General features: G+C 43.5%; 1 protein-coding gene across 3 annotated transcripts in view; it reads right to left on the minus strand.

The window, feature by feature from the left end:
- The window catches only part of MMD (monocyte to macrophage differentiation associated), a 75,496-nt gene that overhangs the window by 38,317 nt on the left and 19,259 nt on the right, over positions 1 to 17,920 (minus strand). For 2 of the 3 annotated variants that reach the window (XR_004302357.1, XM_032429172.1), the window contains exon 6: positions 17,238 to 17,307. Coding sequence is in view for 2 of the 3 variants with exons in the window: in XM_032429172.1 (XP_032285063.1) it covers positions 17,238 to 17,307 (70 nt within the window). In the remaining variant the exon portion in view is untranslated. Of the gene's footprint in view, positions 1 to 9,400; positions 11,298 to 17,237; positions 17,308 to 17,920 lie in introns of those variants that run through there. The other variant, XM_032429171.1, reaches the window with a different exon arrangement.

The raw sequence follows: 17,920 nt of genomic DNA on the forward strand, positions 1-17,920 counted from the left end.
GCTACAGTCCACGGTCCTCTGCAGCCTGGGAATTAAAGCTGGAAGGACTTTAGTGATCCTGGCTGGATCCCGGCCAGGATGAGACCTCAGGTCTTTGGAAACTGGTGCTCTTTCTGCTTCCTGGTTGATCTGGGTGGTTTGACTCAGCTTTCACCCTGTAAGGTGTTATCATCTGCTCTGATGCTTCAGGAAACAGTATTGTAAGAAAGAGACGGGGTCAGTCTTTGATCGTCTGTGCTAATCTCAAAGAGCCCGTAATCTCAAGGAGCATGGGTCATTTTCATTCAGCATTGCAATGAAAAAAAAAAAAAAAAAAGTTTTACCATCTTAATTTTGTTTTGCTCAAGCTGAACTTTGTTAAGATGTAAGGGAGAGGTGGCCCAGACAGACACTAGGTGGCGGGACGGAGGCTATCTGGAGGTGAGCCTGGCTCAAGGCTCCCTCTCTGCTGTCATTTGTGAAGCTGTCCGTACACATCCGACAGCCTGATCTCCAGGATCTTGTCTTCTCAGCACTGTCAACAAATGCTCCCTTCAATGCCAGTGACCATCAAGTCTTCGTGCAATCATTCATTCATTCACTTATTCAATAAGCATGTTCCAAGTAGCTCCTATGTGTCAAGAAGCTCTTAAGGATCAGCAGTACAGAGATTAGCCCCCTTACCTTGAGGGCTGTGCTGGGGAACAGATGAGCACAATACAGTGTGATTACCAATTGTCACAGTGGAATTCCTTGGGAGAATGTGAAGGAGGGGCCCCTTCTAAGCCCAGCGGAGTCAGGAAAGACTTTCAGGAAGAGGTAACACTTGAATTTGGACTTGCAGTTTAAATAGGGATGCTCAATGTGGATGGAGGAAGGTGAGGGCAGGGAGGGCATCCAGGAAGATGGAACAGCATATGCAGAGGCATGGAGGCATGATAAAGCAGTGGCATATTTGAGGGATGACAGGCCTTCTGATTGGCTGGAGGGTAGCTGGGAGTAGGAAGAGGTGAGTCCACACAGGTAAGTAGGTACCAGATCCAGCACTAAGCTTATCCTGAAAGAGAAGGGGAATTATGTTGGAGAATCAGACAAGATTCTCATTTTAGAAATAGCACTTGGGTAGAAATGTAGAGACTAGATGAGAGGTGTGTGAGGTCGAAGGAGTGGGGTGGATGGCAGAAGACTTGCTGGGAGCAATCATAGTGAACAGAATGGATAAGGGCTTCAACTCCGGTGGTGCCTGTGGAGGAGGTGCAGAGCTCGGAGTATGAGATTTGCGAACTGGCGGAACGCAGGGGATACGTGTGGGGGAGGGAGAGGTCCAGAAGGACTCCCAGGTTTCTGGCTTAGGTGATTGTGTAGACGATCATACTGTTGGCTTACACCGGAAATACAGAAGGCACGTTGGGTTTGGGAGAAGAGATGACTTATTTAGCTTTGAAAATACTGACTTTGAGGTGGGTATGGGACATCCATGTGAAAACAGCCAATGGGCGAATGGGTTTAAGGGTTTGGGAGACAGGAGAGTGTGGGGCTAAAGACCCTCACCATGCATGTGGGTGAGGTCATTGAGGGTTAGAGGGCTGAGGAGGACCCTGGGGAACCAATATTTAAGGGCCAGTAGAGGGGGAGGAGCCAGGAAAAAAGACTCAGAGAGGCCAGAAATGGAGGGGAGGTGGGGCCCAAATGCAGCAATGTCTGGGAGGCCAGGGCTGGGGAGATAGAAGGAGAGAGTAGACAGTACCATCAAGTTCCTCAGAGAGGATAAGAAGGATACAGGCCCCAAAACAAGGCAAGGGAAGACAGGGTTGGTAGGGCAAGCCCCAGGCAGCAGATGGGCTTGAGCAAGAATCTCAGATGGGAATAGGGCCACCATTCACACAGGGTGAAAGGAGCTGAGTAGGGGAGCAATCCGCCTGCACCCCTTTGCCCTAATTCTAGCCAAGGGCTCTTTCACAATCTTCAGAGCACCTCTGATGAAGAATGACTGAGAATGTTATTCAGCACCAACTGTAGGGTCCTGTGTTAGGTACTTTTTGCAAATAATCTCACCTGAGCCCTTCAAGGCTGAGAGCACAATCCTCCCTTTCAAAATGAGGAAATCAAGGCTCAGCACAGCCAAATCACTTGCTCCTCTCTTCCCTCTCCACTAGTTGTCAGGTCACAACCGCCAAAACACATCAGTGAAGAACCATACTGGGGCTTGGTATCTGTGGAGAGCCAGTCTTTTATGTGGAGAGCTCACTGGCTCGAGCTCCTAAATCTGATGAGTGAAGAAGAGAAACTTGAGCCAGATGTAGGGTGCCTCCTGCCAGTGATGTTCCACATGAACGAGTTAAACCAATGGGCCGGAGAGAGAAGACACTGCACAAAGGAACTTTCTCTTAAAGGTTACTCAGTAAAGGCCAGCCAGGGAGAGGTTAGGGGAAGAGGAAGGGTGGGCAGCTACCTTCAGCTCCCTCCCAGGTACGGAGTAGCAAGTCTCCCCTCCAAAACAGTTGGACAATTTACGGCTGCTTGGGAATACACTGGCCCACTTTTTAAGATTGGTGCTCTTTTTTTTTTTTTTTTTTTTGAGATTGAGAAAGAGAGAGAGAGTTCCGCATGTATACAAGCAGGGGGAGGGGCAGAGGGAGAGGGAGAGAGAGAATCTTAAGCAGGCTCCACACTCAGCATGGAGCCTGGTGCAGGGCTCCATCTCACCACCCTGAGATCATGACCTGAGCTGAAATCAAGAGTCGGACGCTTAACTGACTGAGTCACCCAGGCGCCCCAAGATTGGTGCTCATTTTTAAATTCACATTTATATAGTGTTTCACTAACCTCTGAGGTTAGTCTTATTACATCATCTGCATTTTCTTTTTAATCATCTGCATTTTACAGATAAATAAACAGACTCAAGTCAAGCTGCCCATGTCCTTTCTAATACTTTCCTCATTATTCAAAATCCAGACGCTGGGATCTTTCTAACACCTAGCAATGGATGATTCCAAAAGAAATTCCACCACTAATAACAACCCCACACGTGTGCCTGTGGACCATACAGTGGCTTTCAAGGCCCCATGTACCCACTTCTCAGTACCCCTGGTAAAGAAAATGTTATCCATGACACTTGTTAAAGATGGGAAGGCAGACTTTATTCAGGGGGTGGCTACTGCAATGGGGTTTTGGAGTAGGGGGAGATTCAATTCCACTCTGAGTATAACCAGGACAAGTGGGGATTCATAGCCAAGGAGTGGGTAGGAAATTATTGTTTCCTCAATAATTTCAATAAGGCTGGGGAGAGTCTTACTGAAGGCAAAAGCCAAGGTTATAAGACATCAATGGTGGGGAATGAAGAACTTCATTTGCTACTGAGAGTGGAGGAGTTTTCCCTAAACTGACCCAGCAGGATACTTGCTAAACTTGAACTTAACAGGTCAAGGACAGACCCGAAGTCAGGGACTAGTCAGAAGATTCAAGGAGGCTGACTCAAGTTTGGTGGAAGGAGAGAGAGTCTTGTTACCCCCTTGGCCTCATAGCCAAGACTGTTCTCTACTCACTCAAAATACTCAAGTCAGGGGCCTCGCATGCCTCTGCAGGAATGCCTTTGCCAGCAGGTGTCTTTGTGGCCTGGGGCCTTACCCTCTCAGGTCTTCACACAACCTCTCCCTACTCAATGCGGCCTTCCCCAAGTGCACAAGTACACATCCACACGCCCGCCCCATTCTCCCTGCCGATTATTCTCCGTACCACTTATTAAAGCATACTATATGTTTTACTTATACATTTTACTTATAGTCTGTCCCCCCCCCCCAAGAATGTCAGTCCCATGAGGCAGGGACTTGTGTCTGTTTTGTTCACTGTTGTATCCCCAACAAGTGGACCAGCATCTGGCACATAGAACGGGCTCATTCTTTGTTGAATAAATTGGATGCCCAGGTCTCCACAAATACCCTCAGATCTTGATTACATATGTCAACAGGAAAGGATCATAATCCCCAATGAGGGATGATCTGTCCAACCAATTCATAATGTACCTCACCATGCGTTATTTCAATGTTAATACAGTAACACAGGGATTAGCTCAGATGAACCATGAAATATTTGACTTCCATAAGAATTCTATGGTGTTATGTGGTGTGGTGTCCCAGAAATATTGGGACAAGGAATATTGGGACATCTAGGCTGCAGGGTTTGCTGCAGAAAAATTCACATGCATACAAGATCTTACACACACACACACACACACACACACACACACACACACGGGACCCTCAGTCCACACTGAATAGATATTATCACCCCGCCCTCCCACACATCCCATGCAGCATTTCCCTAGGGCACCTCATGCTGCTCCTGAGCCTACTCTGCCTCCCCCCCGCCACGTGCCCCCGCTACCTGCTCCTTCCTATGCCTGGAATGTTGTCTTTCCCCTACCCTGTGTCGACCCACTGCCCCCTCACTTCTACCCTCTCTGTGATTCCTCACTCACCCTTCAAGTCTCAGCTGAAATACTGCCTCTGTAGGGAGGACTCTGACCCCCGTGGGGAGAGTTAATTACTTCCTCCTCCAATAATAGCATCCAATACAAACATGGTGATTATGTTGCATTATAATTGTTAATTTGTTTCCAGTCTGTCCTCCCCAGGAGATTGGGGAGCCTGGGAGGGCAGAGACTTACTCAGTACCATATCCCCGACCACTGACACATGTATTGACACACGGCAGGATTGTGGTGAATGACGGGGCGGAGGAGGCACGACAGACGTCCCAGATACTGTAAACAAAGGAAAACCTCTTGGCCCAAACAGAAGTTTCTCCTTCATCGCTTCCTGCCCGGGAGGCTAGGTAACACCTGCTTCGAAGGAACCTGATGGGTTTGAACAAATGCGCTGCTGAATAGAGCGTTGTCCTTCAGGCGGAGCTTAGCACAGGGCACCTTTAAGTGATGAGTTTCTTCAGTGTTCTCCAAGGCAAGAGCTGCATCGGGCAGGGAACTCGAACGCAGGCCAGCAGACTTGTGCACAAAGTTAGGGACGTCTGGTGAAAGGCTGGTTATTTAGGTCCACACATACTTACTCCTTGTCTGCACATACTTTGCACTGGAGCTCCCCAGGCATGGGCATCTGGACAGCGCCAGAAACCAGGTCAGCAAAGACATATCCAGCCTCGAATCCAGATGAGGGGAGGAAGGGCAGAGATCATAGCAACAGGCAGGGGGTTTTGTTTTGTTTTTGTTGTTGTTGTTGTTTTGGTTTGGTTTGTTTGGTTTTTCATTACAGCATCATCCCCAATGTCTAGACCAGTCCATGGCACATACCTGATACCCAAAAAATATCTGTTAAATGAATGTATGACTAGGGGACTCTACAATATCACTGGGTAAGACATGAGATGGAGAAGACATGACAGCACTGTAGTTAGAAATAATTCTCTCATAAGCCACTAAGGGTTGGTCTAGTGGGTGAGTCTCCCAAGAGGCACACTCACATAACAGCAGATGGTGACCAAACTGCTGTCCAAAGAGTGCGGGTCCAATTAACTCAAGGCCTTTGGTCTAAGTGGAATATGCATGTTCCCATCTGGGCACCAAAGGACAACTGCCCAGCTTCTTCCTTTTCCACCATTTTCCATGCAGTATTCAGCCTCTGTCTCAGGAAATTCTGTGAATATTTAAAGAACATTTGCTACAAAGGGCACAAAATCATTAGAAAGCCTGTGGTGACCACATCTAGTATAGCCTTGGCCAGAGGTTGATCCGGGACCATTTTTAACGGTTAAAAGATGCACAAGATTTTTTTTTTGAGTGCTACTACACTGTTCCTTCAGGTTGTTTTTGCATGAAACATCTCTGCAGGTGGGCTATAACCATAATTTTAAAAGCTTGGCCATATGGGAAGGAAGCTAACATTTATCTGGTGCCAATCATATGCCAGAATGCAATAAACTAGACACTTTTGGTTTGTTATTCAATCCTCATAACTGCACTATGAGGGAAGTGCTATACCCCTTTTGCAGATAGGAATTGAGGCTCAGAGGTAACCCGTAACTTGCCTAAGCTCACCCAATCTGTCATAGGCTGGCTGAGATTCCACGCCAACTCAACACACAGCTCACAGATGGGCTTCAGAAAACACTTGTGATTTTAACGGAAGCAAATCCTCTTGATCAATACATTTTCCTGACTTTTTCAGTAACGGACACATTTGATTGGGCGTACCAAGTTTGGCCTGGCACAGAATGACAAGAAGACCTGTGACCGCTCCGAGGAGATGAGGTAAGCCTCCAAAGCATATTTTCCCAAGGCCCCAGTAAGCCTGGTCAGTCTATTTCGGCTTAAGCCTTCTGACTGCAGTGAAAGTCTGAGTGATAATGAGCTGTGTAGAAGGAGAGTGTTCTGTTGTGTTGAACAGGCCCCTGATGAGAATAGCTTAACTCCCCTTGCGAAGTGGTTGGAGTACACAGTGGCACTGTTTCTGGGAAAAATAACATCACCAATCCATCGCAGGGATGTAGGTGGGAATGGCACAGAACGTAAGAACATGTTGGCACTATCAGTTTAAAATAGCAGAAGCAGCAGAAAAACATGAACACAGTCATTCTAACCTTGTTAAACTAAAAACATTCCTTGGGCCCTCTTGGGAAACTTTATTTTGCTTCACAAGGAGGGAGGGGAACCAGCTTCTTCGTGGTCAGTTTCATCTGGAGATACTCCTATTCTACTCTTCCTCTAACTGCCATAGGAGAAGAGTAGACACAACCCAAAGACACCCACTCAAAATGCGGAGGTTTGGAGTACAAGTTTTATTTTTAAGAGGTCTTCCTTTGGGTAGACCCATCAATAAACCTTTAATCAGGAACTGCACTCCTGAGAATGAAAACAGACTCCAGGCTTCCTGGGTTCGATCCAGTTCTGCCACTTACCTTGGACAAGGAAACTCATTCATCTGTGTTTTCTCATCTGTAAAATGGGGATAATAAAATTATCTACCCATAAGGATTTTTGTAAAGGTCTAATGAGATAATCCATACAAACCAGCACAGTCCCCAATACATGGGAAGCCCTCCATTGTTTACTATCATTACCTTACGGACCCAATCATAAATATGGACAAAGCTATGCACTGGTATCGCAACCTAAAAATCCAAAACTAAGTGAACGATTAAGCAAAATAGGCTGCATATCTCCAGTCCAGAAAAAAAGGTGGAGCCACTGAAAATTCTGGCTATGAAAACTATGTAATAATATTTTGTAAATGTTTATAAAATAAGTGGGGGAAAAAAGCAGTATACAAAATCACATATATGGCATATCTACAGGAAATACATGAAAATGTATTAGGATGAATGAACTCTGGGTGATTTAAAATTTTTCTGTGCTCTATTTTCCCAAGTGTTTTATATATTTTCGGAGTAAAGATATACAAAATAGTATTTAAACCTTATGTTAAAGTTGCCGCTTTTTGAGTGTAATCTACACTAAGGCTCAAGGGTTGCAGAACTGAGTGTTATTTTTTTTATTTTACTAATATGTTCAGAAAAAGAGGACCCGAGGCAAGTAAGGTAGGTAATTTTCCAGGCTTATAAATCATTGATAGTTGGTTCTCTGGAAGCTTCAATAAATAAGGCTGGTGTTTTCCCTTATTTAGGATACACTATCTAGGATTTCCATGACAATTCCTGTGGTTGCCGTGAACGTTCTAGCTGACCCTCGGTCAGGGAAGCCAGGAAGGCCAAGGAAGCTAGAAGTAGGCTCCCGGCAGGCAGTTAGAGCCTGCTACAGTATTCATGACAGACAAGAGGTGCTCGGTCCAGACCACTTCGTTGTCAGTCTCTCTCCTCCAACCTGCCCTCTTCCCTCTCGTACGGTGAGCCCACTGCTCTGCCACAGGCTGAGGACAGAGGTGGAGGAGACTCACTCCTGCCTTGAAGGAGGTCAGCCCTGGGAGCAGAGTAGCAAACTCAATCCCAACGCAGTGTGACAGGGGCCATCCTATCAGTGCCATACAGTCAAAGGGGAGGGCCGCTGATGGCGGTTGGGAATGAGGAAATGTTGGCCAGGGTAGGAGAAAGGCTGCGGAAGGGCATCCCAGGCTGAGGAACAGCAGCTGCAAAAGCACCAGGAGGGCACAGTGTTGGGGGGGAGGTTGTGAAACTCACTGTGGGGCTTTGGTCTGGGAGGGAGGATGAGAGTTGGCACATGAAGACACCGGGGGGCTGGCCTGAGTCGCAGAGGCTAAGAGTCAGTGGACGTTTTAAAGCAGGGGAGAGCCATGCTTGACTCTACTTTGGGATGATAATGCTGGTTGCAGTGTGGTGGCCGCGCTCGTGCCGGGGGTGTACCCGGGGCAGGGGTACAGCGGAGGTGGCTACAGCAGTCTGAGGGCTGCTCGCGAGGGCTTGGCAGGGCCTTGCAGAGGGAGGGGGTGGTGAGCAAGCAGATCAGGAAGTTGTGATTGAGGCAGAGGGGACAGCTCTGGCTGACTGCTTGGATCTGAGTGTGACACAAATCAAGGATGGATGGGAGGCTCTGGCCATGGCCTGAACTGAGACAGGGAACTTCAGAGAAATGAGCTTGGTGGTGGGGGAAGAAGAGAAGATAATGAACTCAATCTGGGACAGGCTGGTGAAATGTGCCAAGGGGCATCTGGGCAGTTGATGAGAGGTCTGGTCTTTAGAAGATAGTTTTAGGTTGAAGATATTGATCAGGAAGGTGAGAGCACAGGAGTGGGCGGATGCTCTAGAAATAGATGAGGTTACCCTGGTGGACTAGAGGACAGAATTATAGGGAATAATAATGCTTTAAGACACTCGGTCTTCAAAATTAGGTTTGATGGAGGGTTGCCTGAGGGTTTACTGAGGCTCTAAATGCCGTCCATGCTAAATGAATTTTCAGTTCAAGTTTGATTGGTTTGTTATTGCTGACTTTGAAAATGCAGTTGTGTATATGGAGACCTGCTCTCCTGTCCCAGCTCCCTGACTCTGGAGGAAGGAGTCAGATCTCTCCGACTCTGCTTCCTGTTCTGTAGAAAGGGGGAGAAAGGCATCGAACATTCACTTCGTTTGCAATATGATGTGTGTCTGGCTGCTAATAGAAAATTGTGTAACCTCAGTCCTACGGTATAGTCTATAAACTAAATCAAAAGGATTCTCTTGGTAAAGATACATCATTTATAAAATTTACAATCTTTAGGCCCCAACTAGCATATTTTAAACTGAAAACGTGTGCTGATTTTAATGTCTGAGCTGGCTCTGACATTTCAATTATTTAAAAGTGGACTAGAAAGTTCTAGATGACAGGGCGCATTTGTTTCTCTTTCTGTCCTGACTTTCCAAAAAAGAAAAAAAAGGCTAGTATACAAATTACAATGCTAGATGAGCTCAAGCTCTCAGACATGCATTATCATCTTCACAATCATCTAATTTAGAGACAGTGGAACAAATCCAAGTAACAATTTTATTCTAGTCTACAGCACAATTTTTTACATACATTTTAGTGGTTTCGACAGTGTTACTTTTGAGCAGACTTTAAATGAATCCACAAAAGTTAATATATTAAAAACAGAATATACACAAAACAACAGGCATCAGGATGTTCAGAATCATGCAGATAGGGGTGCTCTGGTTGGTGTGATCACTGGGCACCTTGCCTATTTAAGAATTTACCAGCAAATACCAGTTCTTCTGTTCTTTATACCCATGTAATTCACCCAAATCAGGGAGTTCTAAATATGCACACCCAAAATAAACCCTCTTTCAAAGCCACAACGGTACAAAATTTCAATGAATAAGCCTAAATGTGTCGTCAAGCCAACTATTCCACTGATCAAACCCAAATCTAGCAGTCGGTATCAGCAGGGATCTAAAGGCAAGGTTATTTCATTTATTAAAACACCAGTAGGAGATTAATAAACAAAACAACTAATGTTAATCTTAATATAAGACACTGAAGGAAAACCAAAAATAATATATTAAATACCACTCCACTGAGCCAGGATACAACCCATGAACTACAGATACATGTTTCTATCTGCCAAACAACGCTTTAAATATTCTTCTACGGAAAAGAAAAAACTCTATCAGGAGGTACAGGGGAAAGATAGGAATGTGAATTTGTGCATCTAATTCCACAATTGAAAATGAGTATCAAACTGATAATATTAAGCTAAGTGACAATGACTTAACCGAGGGGCATCAGACAGGCAATACTGTTCACTGTAATTCATAACACTCTTCAGGAGTCTTCAGTGGATGACCACTCCAACAACACCATCACAATACAGATGTGAATACTCATCCACTGTTGAAAGAGATCCTGAAGAAAACATGGCAAAGGCATAGAGAAAAAGTTGCATCTTTTGAAAAAGTTAATGATATCAAAATACTTTTCCATCACTGGTAAACCAAACTAGGTCAAGTATATGGCCCAAAGCAGCATGGAGTTGAGTCAGAGGTTGGCAGAAAAGTTTGGAAAACCGCAATTTTTAAAAATTGGCAATTTCTCTATGCTTAAGAAAACTATCAGAAGAGGTATAATGTTTGTTCGTTTATGGAATGTTGACAGCTTGCTGCAAAATTCACGTGAATGAGGAACCGCAGAGATGCGCTTCAATGAAGTTGTCTTTAAAAATTTACAAAAAATGAAAATTTCTATTTAAAAAATAACCATGTTATGCCAAGATGAAACATGGTAAAAGTAGTGTAAGTTCTGTCCATGATTCTTCACACAGTTAATGGGAAAGTGATAGAAACAATTTTCTCTTAAAAAGGAAGCTTTGTTGTTGCACTGACTTACAATCTGACCTAGTAATTTAGAAAAATCATGTAGTAAAATCTGTAAAATTAAAATACAAAATTCTGTTTTGTAAACATCAGTTGGCCAAGTCTATCCGGAGTCCTTCATGATAGTGGAATGGAATGAATAATTAATTCACTACCTTATTTACCTGCTGTGAAGGGGAACATTCCAGAACACAGCTTTTATACTTTCACAGTAATTATATTCAAAAGATATAAAGAAAGTCAGTGCAGTTGTCTTTTTTTTTTTTTCCTCTGTGCAATTTTCAGCTCTTACCCCACTCCCAAGTGCCATAATTGAAATAATACTGGTTTCGAGACCTAGTACAGATTGGTCATAAATGCCGCATAAAGTCTGTAGGACTTCGATAAAGGTATTTCCAAATGGCATAGTAATGCACTGCAGCTGCCGTGGCCACAAACAGGTGCCAGATGGCATGGGCAAAGGGAATGATGCCATCACTCTTGAAGAACACAACTCCCAGGCAATAAATTAAGCCCCCACAGGCAAGTTCATGAAGTCCATCAGTGTTATTCTGTCAACAGAGGAAAAAAAGAAAGAGGTTGTGATGTTACTCTCGATGTGACAAACTAAAGAGATCATTGCAACTCCCCCGAAGCCTGCTGATCTTCTAGACAATGAAGGAGCCGCACAGACAGCATCCTGCTCTGTAAACATGAACTAAACTGAAAAGTCTCTCATCCGTCAGGCTGGATTACCCTTGGGGGTTGGCGGTCTTGACCGGCGCGAGCAGTCGGGTTACAGGCCCCACGGTGAAAAGCAGCACCCTCCGCTCATCTATGGCATGCTGAAGCCGACTGCATCACACCCAGACACGGGAGTTCAGGTTAAGAAAGTACAATCTTTGGCTTTCACCTTCTCCTTTAAGAGCTTTCTTCCATCCTAAGGCGCGCCCACACCACCGCATTTATAATTGACATCTCGGCCTATCCTCCTCCGACTGTTCTACGCTGATTGCGTTTCTGAGACTTCCCCTGCCCGTGTGAGCTAATGGCCTCCTTATGGCTGACACGGGCAAATCACAGCTCCAAGTGACCTCGGAGATCAGACAGCACGTTAGGATAACATACTTCCTGACCTTCTAGATGTTGCCAGGCCTTTAGGTCTGTGCGCCTAGGCGTTTCTGAGCTCAGCAGGAAGTTAAAAGTCACGTGTGCTTTAACACAAAAAGGAGAATTTTTAGGCTGCTCTTGGTTTTCCAAGACCTAGACCCATCTTCAAAATTAAACTGGGCTGTATGAATGAGGGGAAGAGAACAGAGACAGGGCTTAGGAGGCTGATGAACAAGTCAGTCCCCCGGATTCCTGAGGACTAGGAATAGAAAGGTCTCAGGTTCTGCAGGGTGATGAAAACCTAAGCCAGACTGTGGCAAGGACTTGGAAGGGGATGCATGTGTGGGTGTCTCAGAGGCCTGGGCACTGACGACTGCACGCTCATGAGCCGTGGAGCCTTGGACTGCGGCCAGGTCCAGCCGGGAGCATGGGAAAGCTCTTATGCAGCCACCAACTTAAAGCCCCATGCACCTAGACAGTGGCAGCAACAGACAACCACGAGCTAAGAACCAGGCGTGAGGATCTAGGGCCACAGGTGGGGATTAGTCCTTTCTTCAAAGTTCACATAAGTCCCCACGGTTTTTGTAAGATCAAAAGACGGGGAAGGAGCCAACCCAGATCAACTGATAACAGGTTTCTTATTAACCTTTGTAAGATGTAAAGTCAGCCAGACTGACTTTTATCAAAAACAAACAAAAAACCCCCAAATACCACACATTTATTATTACTTTAAGGTTACAAAACAACTGGTATCTATTATTATACAAAATTCTCTGTGTATGTGCATTAGGGACATTTTTCTAGAAGGTCTTCATCAGATTCTCAAAGGGGCATATAATTCCCAAAACGGTAAAAAGTCACTCATCTAACGTAATACAACTTCCTTATCTTAGAGATGAAGAGAGTAGAACCAGAGGAATGAAGTAACCTGAACAAAGCCATAGAGCTGGTCACTGCCCAAAAGATACCACTCTTTTTTTCTTTCCACTAAAACAATAAGCAAGAGACCAAGCCACGTATAGAGGTTGGTTCTGATATACATTCTGGTAACAGATAGTTCCTCAAGACACCACTTTTAACTTATCAACTTTCGGGGAACCAGACTATAGTTAATCCTAAAACAAAACCTGTTTTCTTCATTACCTGTGTCATTACGCTTTTATTCTATCCCCAGGCACTGTTTGAAGTGTACCCATACGTTTACTCACTTAATCTTCACAACCCTAAATTAGGTACTGTTAGTATCCCAACTTTATAGATGAGAACACTAAACAGAGAGATTACATAATTTGCTCAAGGCCACATAGTGTTTAAGTGTCAGAATCAGGATTTGAACCAAGGCGGTCTGGTTCCTGAACTTACATTCTTCTTTGGGGGAGGGGGAGGGAAGAGGGGAAATGGGTCATTTTTTTAATTGATGATTACTTTACAGAGTGTAATGCATAAATATTAAGTGAACACCATGGGTCTTGATAAATGCATACATCTATCTAACCCATACCCCGATCAAGAGAGACCACTACCCCAACACCCCCTCCCAATCCTGGACAATCTCTTCCATCAAAGCAACCATTGTTCTTACTGCTGCTATTACCACACACTAAGTCTGCTTTAGAACCTCACATAAATGGAATTATACTGTATGTCTATTTTTGTATCTGTTTTTTTTTTTTTTAAAGATTTTATTCATTTGAGAGAGAGAGAGGGAGAGAGTGCACAAGCAGGGGGAGAGGCAGAGGGAGAGGGGGGAAGCAGACTCCCCACTGAGTAGGGAGCCTGATGTGGGACTCAATCCCAGGAACCTGGTATCACAACCTGAGCTGAAGGCAGACGCTTAACCATCTGAGCCACCCAGGCGCCCCTGGCTTCTTTTTTTGCTCAATATAATACTTCTGAGATCCCTACATGTCTTAGCTATATCAATCATTCCTTTTTGTTACTTAGCATTCCCTTGATTTATTTAATATAATTTATCAGTTCTTTCCATCTGGGGCTTATGGAGGTCTTTTTGTAGATATGTTTTCATTTCTGTTGGGTAGTACCTGTTGAGTCATAAATTTATGTTTAATTTTATAATAAATGGCTAAATAATTTTCCAAAATAGTTCTGCCATATTATACTACCCCCAAGAATGAGTTGGGGTTCCAGTTATTTCACATCTTTGCCAGAATTCGGTGTTGTCCGTCTTAATTTTAATAATTCTCCAGGGTATTCTGGTAGCACATTGAGGTTTTGATTTTCATTTCCTGATGACTAATGATGTTGAGGGCTCTTTCAAGGGCCTATTGGATATGTGTGTACCTTTCTTTGTGAAGTGTCTGTTCAAGTGTTTTACCCATTTTTATAGGATTGACTCTTTATTACTCATTTGAAGTATTTTATATAGTCCATATACATGTCCTTTGTCAGATACATACAGAGAAGGCAAGTATTTTCTCCCTCTCTGTAGCATGTCTACGCATTTTCAAGTTCATTGATCTTTTCTTCTGTAGTACCCAATCTGTTGTTAACCCCTTCAAAAAATTTTTGTTATCATACTGTTTTCAGGTCTAGAATTTCCACTCAGTTCCTTTTTTGTAGTTCCATTTCTTTTCTGAGATTCTGCATTTGTTTACTCATTACGTTTTAAAGGCCTTGTATGCTAATTTCAACATCTCTGTCATCTTTGGATCTGTTCCTATTGACTTGTGTTTCCTTAGGTGTGTAGTGTCACATTTTCTTGCTTCTTGCTTATCTAGTAATATTTGTTTGGATAAATGGATGCCAAGCTGTGAGAGTATAGATTTTGTTGTCTTCCTTTCAATAATGTTGAGTTTTGTTCTGGTAGGCAGTTTATGTACAGAGGATCAATTTTATCCTTTCCCGGTTTGTTTCTGGGCTTTGTTATGGCAGTTCCAGGGTAGTCCTCACTCGAGAGCTGGAGTAGTTCTCCTAAGTGTGGAGGTCGACTTGCTAGGTTCAGTTGAACACCTGAGTTGCTCAGCATGGTGTCTCCACTGTGGCTGGTTGGCCTCTGATATCTTCCAGCACCAGGCACCTCTGGACTTTCCATTATCCCACAGCTGTCCCACAGCCACTCTTGGCCAGGGCATGCAGAGACTTGCCCTGCACAGATGCAGTGTGGTATTTGGGCAAGGACTCAGGGAAACCCCTTTGTAGATTTCTGGAGACACTTCTCTGTGAAGCTCCCTCTTCTCCAGAATCCTCCCCCAAAACTGCAGCAGGCTCAGTAGCTAAAATACTGATTTCTGTTTCCTCCACCCTGACTGCTGCTCTCTGGCTCCACTTTATTTTGTCGCAGTTTGGAAAGCATCCCCAGCGAGAAAACTGGGGCAATTTGAAGCTCATCTTTTGGTTTCTATTCCCTCAAGGGACACAGTCCTGTGTCTGTGGTCCAATGCCAAGAAACAGTTGTTTCCAATACTTTGCCAGTTTTTATCATTCTTTATGGCAGAAGAATAAGTCTCTGATAGCCCAATATCCCAACCAGAATCAAAGCTTTGAGTGTCCAAGTCACACTGTTAGTTCAGATGGCTTATGAGGTTCTTTTTGATCTGGTCTCTGTCTAGCTCTCCAGCTTTATTACAAGACTATGCTATCTGTGTAATTACCCACCTCAAGCATAGAGGCATACTCAAACAGGTACACACATTCATGTTCCAAACAATGAACTATTTTCAATTCTCAAAGGTGCTAGTGCTTTCCCCCTCTCCAGGCCTTCCTTCATGCTATATTCTTTCCTATACAGCTTGCATCATCCCTCCTATCCCTAGGCTCTTTTCTGTCTTTATGAATCAGCTTGAACGTTTCCTTTGTGCTTGGGTCATGTGCTCCCATAGCAGCCTATGTTTTTCCCAATCGAAGACATTATAAAACTTTATGATAGTTTCTTATTTAAAATGAATTGTAGGTTCCTGCTTGGTGCTAAGTTCTACGGGGCGGGGGGGGGGGAGGATGTGAGGATCATCCTGTTTTGACTATCATAAACGTTAGTCACCGACTATTGTATGACTTGTGAAAATGCCAAGATTTAGGCTAGTAAAAACACTGGATAAACCTGCTCTTTTGATACTCCAAGGGAATTTATTTGATGTTCTACTGTAATGATTAGTAACCTACACACACAAACCTTGCTTATGTTGCTTTGGGTGTCCTGAATTGCCCTCTAACTATACGGCCTTCACGGCAGATTTTCTTGTTTCCATCATTCACCTCCTTCCCTTCATTCTTCCCTGTTGCCTTTACCAACTAAACTATAATTTATTTTTGGTGCTAGGTAATTATTAAAGCTATCATAAAGCTCTTACCTTAAAGAAACATATTTTGACACATTCTCATAAGACCTAGCCTCTGAAAAAAACAAGCAAACCTATAACTTTTAAACATTTTACAGGTATTTTTGTGACCAGGTAGGGTCTATATACATTCTTAGCTCATAGGCACAGGAGTGAAATTATAAGTACAATTCTTCTGACCTTTGTAGACTGAGAAAAGAATTCAAACTAGACACATTATGAGTTCCTTAATTAATATAGTGGCTAATGCCAAAAAAATGCAGAACTAAGACATTGGAGCTAATGGCCCTACATACGCTAATGGGACAAAGTAACCAGTTGGGTGGATCACAAGGCTATAGTGATATGCTTTTCTTTCAAATTCACTGATAGATACACACAGATTTCTCAACAGCAATTCAATTTGAAAGGCAGTTCAAAACATACACACTGACTGCCTACTATAGGTAATGTTACTTCCACCCATGAAAGTCCTCAAAAGAAATTTTCAAGCAAAGTAAAAAAAAAAAAAAAAAAAAAAAAAAAAAAAAAGCACTTTCCTGAGAAAGAGAAATAATATATATGACTTAAAAGCAAGTGAAAGAAAAGTAAGAGTGAAGACTTTTGGGAAATACTAAATAAAATGTTGACACAACTGACCTCTTGTGGTCCTTCTAATTTTTAAGATTTAAGAAGTCAATAATTTATAGGGTTTTTTTTTTTTTTTTCATTGTAAGACATCAAAAAAAATTTACCCTCCTCCATGGATCTATAGTTAAGACACTAAACAAGTCAGGCAAAAATACTTATCTGCAGGTGACCTCATGCCTCTTTGGGAGAAGGGTGGGGTAGGGGTGGGGTGAACAGAATGGCTATCCAAAAGCAACACATAGAGAAGATTATCATATGGAAAGAAATACACTTAGTATATAACTTCTCCAAACTACAACCAGGAGCTAGTAACGATTGCAGGCACTTTGTTATTTATATACTTTTTCTTTGGAGTTAATGGAGATGTCATAACTTCAGAAAGAAAAGCTACATATCATATCTATGGACCAATGAAGAGTCCCAGCAATTTAAAAGGAAATAAGGTGAAATAGTTAAAATTATGAAGCCATTTCTTACCATTGATGTCACCACCAAAGCTGGAGAAAACCCCATTGTGAGATAGAAAAAGAGCTCAACCACCTTATACCTGCAGGATAGAAAGGCAGTTAATTGTATCTATTCCTACAATACTTATGACAATTTCCATTCCAGCTCCCCCCACCTTTTTTTTTTGAAAAAGAAATGCAAACTCTTAAACTATTCCAATGAATATATTTTCCCAGGAGACCACTAGGCCTCTAATTAAAATACTATAGTTGGGTCACAATGAACTAGCATTTCTTACAGGATTGAAATGGCATCAAACACCACATGCGACTTGGAAAATGTTTGCTACCAAAAGTGTTATTACTGCATCCAATCCACCATGCATTTTCCTCCTCCCAATTCCAGAGTGTTTGCCCTCCTCACCACTCCAATCCACAGCTATAAGAAACTGAAATTATGGGGGCGCCTGGGTGGCTCAGTTGGTTAAGCCACTGCCTTCGGCTCAGGTCATGATCCTGGAGTCCCTGGATCGAGTCCCGCATCGGGCTCCCTGCTCGGCAGGGAGTCTGCTTCTCCCTCTGACCCTAACCCTTCTCATGTGCTCTCTCTCATTGTCTCTCTCTCAAATAAATAAATAAAATCTTTGATAAAAAAAAAAAACTGAAATTATGAAGACAGACAGGGATGCTGCGTGGGGCCGGGTTTATCAGTGG

This window comes from Phoca vitulina, unplaced genomic scaffold, assembly GCF_004348235.1.
Source record: "Phoca vitulina isolate PV1807 unplaced genomic scaffold, GSC_HSeal_1.0 scaffold40, whole genome shotgun sequence".
NCBI classification, from domain to species: Eukaryota; Metazoa; Chordata; class Mammalia; order Carnivora; family Phocidae; genus Phoca; species Phoca vitulina.